General features: G+C 43.6%; 1 protein-coding gene across 1 annotated transcript in view; it reads right to left on the reverse strand.

The window, feature by feature from the left end:
* Positions 1–13796, reverse strand: part of INTS4 (integrator complex subunit 4) — a 112912-nt gene that overhangs the window by 1564 nt on the left and 97552 nt on the right. Inside the window, exons 18-21 of the mRNA XM_017893532.1 lie at positions 11076–11135; positions 8315–8474; positions 7952–8095; positions 3610–3730 (exon numbers count right to left, since the gene is read on the reverse strand). Coding sequence (XP_017749021.1) covers positions 3610–3730; positions 7952–8095; positions 8315–8474; positions 11076–11135 — 485 coding nt within the window. The remainder of the gene's footprint in view (positions 1–3609; positions 3731–7951; positions 8096–8314; positions 8475–11075; positions 11136–13796) is intronic.

Below are 13796 nucleotides of genomic sequence, written 5' to 3' on the forward strand. Positions count from 1 at the left end.
GGAATGAAGGCTAGATGGATCTAAATTAACAAGGGCAGACACTCCAGGACTTTTCAATGCCTCCCCAGACCTCTTCCTGGTTACATCCAAACTTCTCTCTATGATCAGAGGAGAGACTGGATTGCTGTCCTCCAGGAAGAGAAAGGTTTGCAGTCAGCCCAAGGCCAGAGCAATCCAGTGCACCTCAGATTTCAGCATGAGATCTAAGTGCAGTCTCAGCATCAGCAAGTACCAGCCATGTGGTAAGCATACACTCACATGACAACATGAGGGTCATGCAGCAGCCATGAGTGTAACTGTCATGAAATTAACACTATTCTCTGATACCAGACTCCAGATGAATCTCCCACTCAGGATGGAATCAAGATAGGTACCTGTATCTGCTTTCCTGCCACACCCTCCCATTCCATCCCAGGTGGCAGACCACAACCAAAGCCCCAGTTGGCAGAGCACTTTCAAGAAGCCAAATCCTGGTAAAAGCTGGATAAGGCTCAAGCCTATAATCCCAGCACTTTGGGAGGCCAAGGCAGGAGAATCAGTTAATCCCAGGAGTTTGAGACTAGCCTGGGCAACATAGTGAGACCCCATCTCTACAAAAAAATAAAAATAAGTTAGCCGGGCGTATAGTCTCAGTTACTAGGGGGACTGAGGTGGGAGGATCACTTGAGCCTGAGATGATCACACCACTGCACTCCACCCTGGGCAACAGAGGGAGACCCTGTCTCAAAAACAAACAACAACAACAACAAAAAAAAAACAAATCCTGCTAAGATCAGAGGGTGTTGATGTAGGACTCAGCCCTACAGGGTCATTTTGCATTCCCTTACCAACATTTGATAAGAATGGCAATTCAAGGCAATGCCATAGGAGTAAAGCGGAGAAGAGAGAAAACAAGAGGATGGGGAACTAGGGAGAAAGAGACAAGATCATCTAGGACAACTCAGGCAACTTATGCATCATGCCTGGAAGAATATATCTCCTAGGAAGTTTATATTCTTATTCTCATCTTAATGAGACAGGGAGGTAAAATAACTTTCTCAGGATCACACAGCAAAGGAGGCAGAATTTGAAACATGGTCTGTGACTCAGCTTCCTACGTGGCAGCATCCTGCCTCCCAGAGGAGAGGCCCCACCCTGGTGGGGAGCTACTGAGGGATTGAAGGAGCTCCCTAAAAACTCCAGGCCCCATCACCTAGATTAGGAGAAAGTGCAAGCTCATTTACAATGAGACATATTTCAATTCAGTGCCCCAAACCGGAAGGGACATAGCACAGTGAGGGCTGGGAAGGGTGACTGCCAGCTTTAGCACTATCACTGATCAGCTATGTGGGCCTCCATTTATGTATCTGTAAAATGAACCAGAGAATACCAATTCCCACTGCAGAGTTGGTCTAAAGATTAAATGAATTTTAATTGCACATTTAAAACCTTGTATTCAATTTTCATTATTTGTTGAGTGCCTACTATGTCAGGCACTAGAGACATAGGCTACTAAAACACTGGAGATACAGAGGCAAAGACAGGCAAGTTCCCTGCTCTACAGGAGCCTACATCTTAATGGGAAAGTCAGTAAATAATTAAATGTGAAAACACATCTGACACCAGTACACACTATAATATATAAAGAATTAAAACAGGGATTTGTAATAGTGACTGGGTAGCAACCACTTAGAGGAGGTGATCTTGTTTTCTTGTTTCTGATGGTTTTTTTTTTTTTTTTTTTTTAGTCAGGGTCTTGCTGTTAGCCAGGCTAGAGTGTAGTGGCACGATCAGGGCTCCCTGCAGCCTTGACGCCCCAGACTCAAGCAATCCTCCTACCTCAGCCTCCTGAGTAGCTAGGACTACAGGCACATGCCACCATGCCCAGTTAACTTTTTTATATATATTGTACAGATAGGGTTGCCTTATATTGCCCATGCTGGTCTCAAACTCTTGGGCTCAAGCAATCCTCCCACCACAGCCTCCTGAAGATTATAGGTACAAGCCACCGTGCCTGGCTGTGATCTTATATAAGTTAAAATTATTCAGGCTCAGGATCACCTGGCATTAACAAACAAGGAAGTCTGCAATGAACTAGGATACCTTAAGAGCAAATGGGGCCTAGGAGAAAGAACCTTGAGCTTGGGGCCAGATCAGCTAACTCTGGCCTTGGCAATGACTTGCTGTGTGACCAGAGACAAGTAACTACCCTCTCAAGACCTTCCACGATCTTTTGAGCTATAGCATACTGTAATATGCTTTCCTGAGCCTTGTCCCTCCCAAAATGCTCCCACAGCATTTCCTTCCCCATATCCAGGATCCCTTCATCAGAAGGTATTAGAATAAGGAATCTACTTTCCTGTGGGGCCAGTGGTTTGGCAAATAGTGCAAAAACATTCCAGGCAGCCAGATTATGGAATGAGGAATGTTCAGGGAAGCACATCCTGGGCAGCAGAACCACTGGATGCTCCTTCAACTACACCAGGCCTACCGCCACTAGAACCTCAAAGGGGCTGCCCTAACATCCAACAGCTTTATAAAGTCATCACTACCCATCTAATACCCTGACAGAGGGAAACCATTACTAAAGGCCCGGCGCAGTGGCTCACGCCTGTAATCCCACTACTTTGGGAGGCCAAGGCGGGTGGATCACCTGAGGTCAGGAGTTTGAGACTAGCTTGGCCAACATGACGAAACCTTGTCTCTACTAAAATACAAAAAAATTAGCCAGGTGTAGTGATGCGCACCTGTAATCCCAGCTACTCGGGAGGCTGAGACAGGAGAATCGCCTGAACCCAGGAGGCAGAAGTTACAGTGAGCTGAGATCACACCACTGTACTCCAGCCTGGGCAAGAGCAAGACTCCATCTCAAAATAATAATAATAATAGCCTTATAATTATGGGTTTAAAAACACAGAGTGAAAGAAAATTCCAAAGGCATTCCCTATCTCTAAAATAAACCACATTTGGTGGCATTAAACACCTCCAGTGATAGTGCTCCTGAATCATCTCCAATTATTTGGGAAACGCCACTGAGGTCAATTCTGCCCCCTATTCTAGGTTCTGCAGACTGAGGTCTTCTTAAGTTTTTTAAAGCAGCCTTACTGGCTTGAAATGTAATCTCCTTTGTACTTGTATTCTCCCATTTTATTCTTATGGATTAAAAATCCTCAAAATTCAGACATAGAAGTTGGAGAACGAAAAAAATTTTTAAAAATCCTCACAACTAATTTGTAGATTAAGAATTATTATTGTCATTCGGAAGATGAGGAAAAAGACTCAGAAAGGGAGAGACTTGTCCAAGGTGACCAAGCAAGTTGGTGGCAGAGTTAGGATAAGAATATAGTCTCCTGGTGTCCAGACCAGGGCCCTTTCCATGAAACTCCATTCTATCATAATCGCCTGTATATCTTCTAACAGAATCTTATCTCTCATGCAATCAAAGCACTGTAGCAAATTAGCCCAGATATACCCAGTTGGGCTTATAAACTCATTAAGGAATCAAGTTCAATTCTTAGAAGGCCTGATTCATCCACATATTTTTTTTCAAACTTTAAAAACCAAACGCTTAAGGGTAGGTGTGATCTCCAGCAGTATATTTTCCTGCACACCCTGGCCCTGACTCCTTACCTGTCCAAGCAGTGTGGGAGAGGTAAACCTGAGTGATGAGCCGGTGCCGCCCTGGGCCAGGATTCCGGAAGTCTGCAGGCTTGGGGTGAATCATCTGAGCCTGGCCATCTGGATATAAGACCTAAAGGATGACAGAAATGAGAAAAAGAGGCAGAAGCGAGAGGAGCATTTAACAAAATGGATGATGACATCTGTTGTGAACCTCAAAGCACAAGAAGAAAGATGACACCAACTTTCCTAAGACAGCCTTGAGGGGAGGTCAACACTGTAGACATCTCTATTCCCCTGATCCAGCATGAAGCAGTGTCCAGTAAACATTTCCTGAATTCATGGTGAATGAGTAATATGAACAGAGTGTCGCTATTAAGCGCAAGGACAGGTAAGAACATTAATTCTGATTACGAAAAGTGTTCTCAGGCACCTTCACCAGAAGAGCACTCCCTCCCTGGCTCTGAATCACACCATGGCCCAGCATCCATCACCAACCACCAGTATTTGGAGTTATTTTATAACTGCATTCTCTCCACTAAATTTCAAGCAGCTAGGAAGTCCTTTATCTCTCTTTCTACGAAGAGACGGCTCAATGAAGGGTCCACTCAAATCACTGGCCAATTCTTTAAGTCTCACGAACTGCGACAGAGTTCTTTCCTCAGCATTCTGGGGGACCTCCCAGCTCCCTGTGTAGACAGCCTACTTAATACTGCAGCGTACAAAGGAACTACAGGAACAAATGAAGCTTATCCTAGGACCAGGACTTGCTCTATGTAAATATGCTAATGAAGGCAGAGTAGGGAACCACACAGGTCTTCCAATGTTGAAACTGTGGAAGGCATGTCTCACCCACTTGCCATATAATCCTTCATGTCTCCTCAGGTCATGGGGCCTCCCCCTGATTCTACACTTTTCTTTTTCTTTTTTTTTTTTTAAAGACAGGGTCTTACTCTGTCACCCAGGCTGGAGTGCAATGGCATGATCATAACTCATGGAAGCCTCAAACTCCTGGGTGCAAGTGATCTTCCTGCCTCAGCCTCCTGAGGAGTGGGGATTGCAGGCACGTGCCACCACACCAGGTAATTTTCTTTTTAAACTTTTTTGTAGAGACAAGATCTTGCTATGTTGCCCAGGCTGGTCTCCAACTCCTGACCTCAAGTGATCCTCCCGCCTCAGACTCCCAAAGTGTTGGAATTACTGGCGTGAGCAACTGTGCCGGGCCTACCCTTATTTCTTTTTCTTTTTTCTTTTCTTGAGACAGTCTCACTCTGTCACCCAAGTTGAAGTGCAGTGGCACGATCTCAGCTCACTGCAACCTCTGCCTCCGGGTTCAAGTGATTCTCCTGCCTCAGCCTCTCAAGTAGCGGGGATTACAGGCACCTACCATCATGCCCGGCTAATTTTGTATCTTTAGTAGAGATGGGGTTTCACCATGTTAGCCAGGTTGGTCTACGAACTCCTGACCTCAGGTGATCCTCCTACTTCAGCCTCCCAAAGTGTTGGGATTACAAGTGTGAGCCACCATGCCTGGCCACCCTTATTTCTTAAAGCTGCTACTCCCCACTCTAGTTCTAGGCTCCAAGCTCCCAAACCTACTATAGAAGAAAGATCCAGGTGTGTCAGTTTCCTGATCCTTATTATCTTTAAAGACAAGTGCTTGGGCTTCTTTTTTTTTTTTTTTTAAGAAAATGAAGGGGAGGGCCGGGCACAGTGGCTCACGCCTGTAATCCCAGCACTTTGGGAGGCTGAGCCAGGTGGATTACTTGAGGCCAGGAGTTTAAGACCAGTCTGGTCAACATGATGAAACCCCTTCTCTAATAAAAATACAAAAATTAGCTGGGTGTGGTAGCACGTGCCTGTAGTCCCAGCTACTTGGGACGCTGAAGCAGGGGAATCGCTTGGACCTGGGAGGCGGGGGTTGCAGTGAGCTGAGATCACTGCCACTGCACTCCAGCCTGGGTGTCAGAGTGAGATTCTGTCTCAAAAAAAAAAAAAAAAAAAAAAAAAAAAAAAAGAAAAGGGCAGAGGAAGGCTGAAATAGCAATGATATTGGGAAAAACAAATGAACAGGGGCCACAATTTTTGTGTTCAGTGGGCATGGTGGCTCATGCCTATAATCCCAGCACTTTGGGGGGCTGAGGCGGAAGGATTGCTTGAAGACAGGAGTTTAAGACCAGACTGGGCAAAAAAGTAAGACCCCCCCAATCTCCACACACAAAAAATTAAAATTAGCCAGGTGTGGTGGTGTGTATCTCTAGTTCCAGCTACTGAGGAGGCTGAGGCAGGAGGATCCCTCGGACACAGGAGTTTGAGGTGACCATGCCACTGCACTCCAGCCCAGGCAACAGACAGAGACCTTGTCTCAAAAAAAAAAAAAAAAATCCCCAGCATTCTCAGCAAAACTGTCCTTGGTGAAAGGCCTTGACTGCTCTGTGAAATGGTTGCTGGAAGTCTTCTTTCATTTGTCTACTCCAAAAGTGGAGCTTAGAAACCTATGGCCCAAATAGGTCAGAGGAAGGAAATGGCCAGTATGAATGATCATCAGGTAGAATACAGTAACCTAGATTAGGCTTACAAAAGTGTTAATGAATGGAGTTCTGCAGGGTCTGCTTTAAAGAACAGATCTACAGTATTTTAATGGGGAATGTAATCTCAGTGTCATCTCTGAGGCATGTTTACTGCTATATCTTTATCAAGCACCTGAAGTAGTGCCCAGAACAGAGGGATGATTCAGGGTGTGGTGACTGGACTGGATGGTACTTTCGAACCACTGGAACTGTCCCACGATGGGGCAATGAGTTTCCTGTCCCTCTACCTGTAAGGTATCTAAAAGGTTTAGCCTTGCATGTGGTAGATGTGCTTTGAAGGGGGTTTTTTAGGAGACAGTCTAGGAGATGACCCTTAAATAACCTGCCTACAATCTCCTTCATGCTCAGTTGATCAGTGAAGTTTTTTTCAGGGACAATGTGAAAAAGTAGTTCTGCTGGTATCACGGACTACATATTAGAATCATCCATGAACTCTTAAACACTAGTGTCCATGGGCCCTATTCTCAGGATTTTGATTTAATTAATGTAGGCTGACACCTATTCATCTGTTCTTAATGCTTTCTGAGTAGTCCTACAGTGCAGTGAAGGTGGAAAACCACTAATGTGGGGAAAACACACACACACACACACACACACACACACACACACACAAATGCTGCAATATGCAATACAACTTCACAGCTAGCTCAGAACTAGTTCTCTGCAGGTCTCATAATTTATAATAATTCCTGCTTGGAAGCCAGAAGGCCCATTCCTCTACTGTCACCATAGCCAAAAAAAGCATCATCTTTAAGGTCTGATTCATCCTTACCTCCTCCAGGAAGCCTTCTCTGCCTGTTCCAGCCTATTTTTCTGTCCCCTTATTGTACTTCCTGCCAGTGCTTGCATCCCTGCTTTGACTCATATCCCTTCAGCCCTTCTCCCATATCCATTGTGCCCTTCTCCTTTCCTTTCCTGAGCCTCCACCACACTCCAAATTGAGTACTCTAAAAGGTTTAGCCCTGCATGTGGTAGAGGTGCTTTGAAAGGGGTTTTTTAGGAGGCAGTCTAGGAGATGACCCATCCTGTGCATGTCTACTCACCAAACCTTGTTTTCTAATTGCCTGCCCATTTGTATGTCTCTCACTGAAACTGTGCACACCCCGAAAGCAAGAACTGTGACATATTTACCTTGGCAACCACAGCACTTAGCACTTGCAATAGAGTAAACACGATTGCACAGATGGATGGAAGGATGAATGAGTGGACAGATGGATGAATGAAGTACTACCACTTCATTGTGAGGCTTAACTGCACTGTCTAAATTGATTAGTGTCTCTACTACATTTCTCACATGTATCTATTACATCTATGTAACTTGGGAAAGAATATTTCCTAGTCATCGCCTTTTCCCATCCATAAATTTTATCTGCCAGCTCACTGACTCACAGACTGAAAGGAACTTGTTTATTACAGTTTTCTGTAACAAAAGACCAAATCTTAACGTCACATTACAAGATTAGAAAAGGTCTTATCATTTAGTGAACCCTTACTGGGTCCTGGGGGCTTTAAATACATTATCTCTTTATGTCAACTCCTCCTGTTTGTTAGTTGTAGAATCTGAGACTCAGAGTTTAAAGTAACTTGCTCCAAACCACACTCAGCAGTGGTTGAGATTCAAGCCTAGGTTCTTTCCCATGGAGGCTCATTTCTTCTCCTGTTCCAGTTTCTGTCCCTCAGATAGAGACTACAGGGGTACTAACATTAAATACTTCAACACAAGGTCAGTCTAGAAGCTCCATGAGGACCCACACTCGACAGACCTGGACCTTAACAGTGTTCTGAGGATCCTGCACATGCTCCAGGGTTGCATCAACATCCAGGGCCACCACCAACCCGGAGGTAAACCGCAAAGGGTTGTCTGACTCGCCCGCTGGCTCGATGATGGTGGCTGAGGCTTTGTGGATCTGTAAGCAAGAAGAAAATACTATGATTCTAAAGCCAGGTCATTCCTGGATAAGAAAACACAATCTTTTTTCTGTCTCCTTATCTAATGAGTGGGCATGTGGGAGCCACTCAGAGGAAGAGCCTAGCCCAGCTGTTCCATTGGTCAAAGAAGATCACCAAGGTAAAGATTTTTGTCTCTCTGGACAGATTTGGCCTGTAAGGGCCAAATAGACCCTGACCTGCTCTGGAAGCGGGAGATGCAGGAAGGCACTCTGTCGCAGCATGGTCTGTAGAATTTTGACCACTTCTGCAGGTTTAGATGTCATGAGTCGGGGCATAAGGTCAAGGAGTTTGTCCACAAAGCTGTCCTGCAAGTGGGGCAAATCAGCGATGAAATACCTAGAGGAACAAACAGAAGCAACTGACTCATTCAACTGTGTACTCGTTCACCACAGGTTGGGCCCCAGACACCTACCAAACCCTGAAGCAGGAAGAATGATGAAGTGAGAGGACCTTGCAGTTTATGACCAAGATAGACTGGTACCTATACAAACATGCCTCACTCATGATCATCAGAAAGGCCTCTGTTTACTGATAACCATTATGTGCCAGGAATACTCTTAAGTGTTTTACATGATCTTATTTAAGTCCCAGCAATCCTATGCATCATTAGAATTTTTATTTTCATATTATAGATTCATTAATTATTTTAACAAATACATTTTTAAGACCTACGAAGCACCAAGCACTATTTCAGGTTCTGGAAACACAGTGAACAAAAGAGAACAAAATGATTGCTTCAATGGAGCTTGCATTCAAGTGCAATGGAGCTTGCATTCAAGAAACACTGAGACTCAGAGGGGATGATGCCACATTGAGGCTCAGAAAAGTTAAGTACGTTACTTTTGGCTCGGACTGATCCAATTTTGTGCCTTGTGCCAAGGGACAGTCAAAAAATATCTCACTGAGGAGGTGATATCTTATGCAGGAACTCAAAGGATGAATTAAGAACAACAGATGAAGAACTTTGGGGATTCAGAGCTATCATCTTCCCAAAAATCTTTTCAACCCAACGGTGCAAAAACAGACTCTCTACTTTAAAGAATCTAAAGCCAAAAGTAAGGCATGAACTTATTTCAGATTCAAAACTAGAATTTTTTTTTTTTTTCTTTTTGAGACGGAGTCTCGCACTGTTGCCCGGGCTGGTGTGCAATGGCATGATCTCGGCTCACTGGAACCTCCACCTCCCGGGTTCAAGCAATTCTTCTGCCTCAGCCTCCCGAGTACCTGGGATTACAGGTGCCCACCACCACGCCCTGCTAATTTTTTGTATTTTTTAGTAGAGACGGGGTTTCACTATATTGGCCAGGCTGGTCTCGAACTCCTGACCTCGTGATCCACCCACCTTGGCCTCACAAAGTGCTGGGATTACAGGTGTGAGCCACCACACTCAGCCTCCAAACTAGGATCTTAAAAAGCCAAGCTAGATGGTACAATTTGCTAGAGAGCATTACCTGCTGGTGAATGTAGTGTTGCAACTCAGCCCTATAAGAAGCTGTCATCATCCAAATGACAAGTACAGAGTCATTAAAACCTCAGGTTTGGTGAACTTCATGAGGGCAGAGACGATGAGTGGAAGAAATGAAACAGACTTCATCTCAGTGCTTTAAGATCCTATGTCTTCTCTCAGTATTATTCTGCCAGCATACCAAAAGTCTGGTCATTCCCTCGACTCCTATTTCTTTTTTTTTTCCTTTTTGTGGAGAACGGGGTCTCGCTGTATTACCCAGGCAGGTCTCGAACTCCTGGGCTAAAGCTATCCTCCCGCCTCTGCCTCCCTGAGAGCTGGGATTACAGGCGTGAGCCACCACGCCCGGCCGACTCCTATTTCTTCATCAAGCTTTCCATTCAACTACTGCATGTGCTTCAATGGATTCATTCCATATAAAATTCTGAAAAAATACATGTATTCTACAAAATAAAATTTACCTACAGAATTACAAAACAATTGTTTGTAGATTATAGAGAAATATGCAAGTGTAAGAACAGTGTGGGCCTGGTGCAATGGTTTACACCTGTAATCCCAATACTTCGGGAGGCAGAGGCAGGAGGATCTCTTGAAGCCAGGAGTTTGAGACCAGCCTGAGCAACACAGCAAGACCCCATCTCTAAAAAACATATTAAAAATTATCTGGGCATGGTGGCACATGCCTGTAGCCCTAGCTACTCAGGAGTCTGAGGTGGGATGAGAGCTTTAGCCCAGGAGTTCAACGGTGCAGTGAGCTGTGCCAGCCTGGGTGACAGAGTGAGACCCTGTCTCAAAAAATAATAATGAGGTCAGATGCGGTGGTGGCTCACACCTATAATCCCAGCACTTTGGGAGGCCAAGGCAGGCAGATCACTTGAGGTCAGGAGTTAGAGACCAGCCTGGCCAACATGATGAAACCCCATCTCTACTAAAATTACAAAAATTAGCTGGGTGTGGTGGCGGGTGCCTGTAGTCCCAATTACTTGGGAGGCTGAGGCAGAAGAATCACTTGAACCCAGGAGGCGTAGGCTGCAGTGAGCCAAGATTGCGTCACTGCACTCCAGCCTGGGCGACAGAGCAAGACTCTGTCTTAAATAAATAAATAAATAAGAATGGTGTGAACGAACAGTGGTGAAAAAAACAGATGACTAATGATTTTTTTCAACAAACGTATTTACACGTTTTCTTCATATTACTTGTCTTTTTATGGCCTAGCTGAGTGCTAAATGCAAGTGATTCCTGGTAGGTTTAGTTCTGAAGCTCTAACTTCAAAGAAGTTTCTACAACATTAAGGAAAAAAAACCAAATTAGGGTTTTTTTCCTAATTTAAGGTTAACGACATGGCCACAGATGATAGCTTGGCTGCACTAGCTATACCAAGGAATGTGATTTGTGATTGTTCCTATTGCCTGCAAGTGCTATCCTCCGTGTAACCAACATTTAATAAGCCAGAAGAGTTATAAAATACTTACCTCTGAAAAAAATCCACTTCTTGTAAAAATTTTTCGCACATCCCAAATAAGGGATCAAGTCTGTAGAAAAGAAATGTAAAAGGATTTGCTTGTGAAATCTGCAAACTGAGGAGGACCAAAAGTCCCAGAAACCTGAGCCTAAATTAAAGGAAAATTAGCATATTATGCTATAAAAATGATTTCTAAAAGTAATAGAAGACTCCTAATGGACCTGGTGGAAACACCTGTCGGGATCCCAAGACCTGATTAAACCACTGCAGTGCCCATTAAGCTCAAAGAATATTAAAAATCAAAGACTATCACACGCTACACTTGGCACTAGACTCACTACGAATACAGGAGAGAAGCATAGCATGTGGGCAGTACAGTGTCAAGTTCCCCTTCTGCGGGAGTCCTGGCGTCATTAGCATCTCAGCTAGTATGGTCTCTATACCTACCTGATTTAGAGCTCATCTTGCACATGAGCTGTCAACATTGGGATGAAAGCTCCCAGATAGCTGTGTGGACTGCTGCAAGATCTATCCACTTTCAAGAATCATCGCACTCAATGAAGCCTATAGCCATTGTATCTGCATCTTGAAACTAGTTTATTTATATTTCCTTCTGGTCTACATGCAGTTTACTCAGAGATCATTTTTTCCATAGCGGTATAGCCTACTAATGTAGTTGACACTGTAAAGGCTCCAAGAAACATACCTAAAAAGTTGAGTAAATTCTTACGCAAGAGGGGAAAAGGTTTTGTTACTACTTTGCCCACGGACACAGATGGTGTTCCTTCCTCTCTATCTTGATTTATTTGGCCTCACAGTACTTGAGAACATTTCATTTCAGGAAAAAGTTAATGCATACCTAAATAATCCAGGCAACATGCTAGGTCCATATGACTTACTAAGTTTTGACCTTTGTATGTTTTCTTCCTATTTCTTGTATGTAATTTCTGCATGAAACTTCCACTTGTTTTAATATTTTATTCATTGGAGGAATAAAGTTCTCACTGAGATAAAACAAGTACTCTTTCCTTATATAACAATATGTAAGAGAATCATGTTTAGTCTTTTTATTAAAATATAGTCTCCTTGGCCGGACGCAGTGGCTCAAGCTTGTAATCCCAGCACTTTGGGAGGCCGAGATGGGCGGATCACGAGGTCAGGAGATCGAGACCATCCTGGCTAACACGGTGAAACCCCGTCTCTACCAAAAAATAAAAACTAGCCGGGTGAGGTGGCGGGCGCCTGTAGTCTCAGCTACTCAGGAGGCTGAGGCAAGAGAATGGTGTAAACCCGGGAGGTGGAGCTTGCAGTGAGCTGAGATCCGGCCACTGCACTCCAGCCTGGGCCACAGAGCAAGACTCTGTCTCAAAAAATAAAAATAAAAAAATAAAATAAAATATAGTCTCCATGAGTAGACTTTGTATCCTTCATCATACATTTCCTAGCACAGGCAGCATTCAATAAGTATTTGCTGAATGAACAAAAAATGGGGCCGAGGGTAGATGGCAAATGGAAACCTACTCTGGAAGCAACATTCATTCTAATTATTTTCCTGAAAAAAAAAAAAAAAAAAGTAGCACTTGAAAGTTTTTAAAGTAATCTTCTACCAGAAATGGAAGTGAAATTTCATAGTGAGGTCACCCACCAAAGACCACAAGGAGTAAGAGGGCTAGAAGGGAGAACTCCAGCCAAGCAGGGGCACAAAAGAAAGCAATTTGGCCAAGCAGTGACATTTCCTTATTTATTTCCCTGATTATATAGAGAATCATCTTGGAGAGACTCCAGGCAGTAAAATACAAAAAGATTTGGGAACTCTCCCCAAACGTCAAAAAACACCAGGCATCCTCTTCAACATGCCATATATATGAAGTAGGCCTCTAATACTAAGAACTCCTACTTTTCCTTCGGTGTGAGGGAAGGAAAGCTATGAAAGTGAGGCTCACTCGGGGCTAACAATCATTAAAGAAGAATACAAATTACCAATTTAAACTAGTCTAGACTTTCATTGTAAGTATGCAAAGACAATGGAAAATGACTAGGTGTTGTAAACGACAATCAGGAGCTGTAAATAAGACCAAGCAGTTCTCAAAAACAGTTAAGGCAAGAAAGCACAGAAAACTTTTTTTAAAATTCTAATCAACAACCTCGGTGAGAGTTAACAGGGATTTAAAAGGATATTACACTGACAAAGCAAGAGAAACTGCTACAGAAACAGCAGATGAAAAGATGAGAAGCTTTACAGCAGGAAAAAAAAAAAAGAAAAAAATAGTAGAGAAGCACACTTGGAAATAAAACACATAATAATGAAATCAAAGTCAACAGTTCAGAACAGTGGAATCGACAACAATGTAAACTGAAATGATAAACTAAAAAGAGCATATTAAAGAATTTACTGGCTGGGTGTGGTGGCTCAAGCCTGTAATTCCAACACTTTGGGAGGCTGAGGTGGGCGGATCACCCGAGGTCAGAAGTTCAAGACCAGACTGACCAAACATGGAGAAACCCCGTCTCTACTAAAAATACAAAATTAGCCGGGTGTGGTGGCGCATGCCTGTAATCCCAGCTACTTGGGAGGCTGAGGCAGGAGAATCGCTTGAACCTGGGAGGTGGAGGTTGCAGGGAGCTGAGACTGTGCCATTACACTCCAGGCGGGGCATCAAGAGCAAAACTCTGTCACAAAAAAAAAAAAAAAAAAAAAAAAAAAAAAAAAAAAAAAAAAAAAAAAAAAAAA

Source organism: Rhinopithecus bieti, unplaced genomic scaffold, assembly GCF_001698545.2.
Source record: "Rhinopithecus bieti isolate Rb0 unplaced genomic scaffold, ASM169854v2 scaffold_23868, whole genome shotgun sequence".
Lineage (NCBI taxonomy): Eukaryota > Metazoa > Chordata > Mammalia > Primates > Cercopithecidae > Rhinopithecus > Rhinopithecus bieti.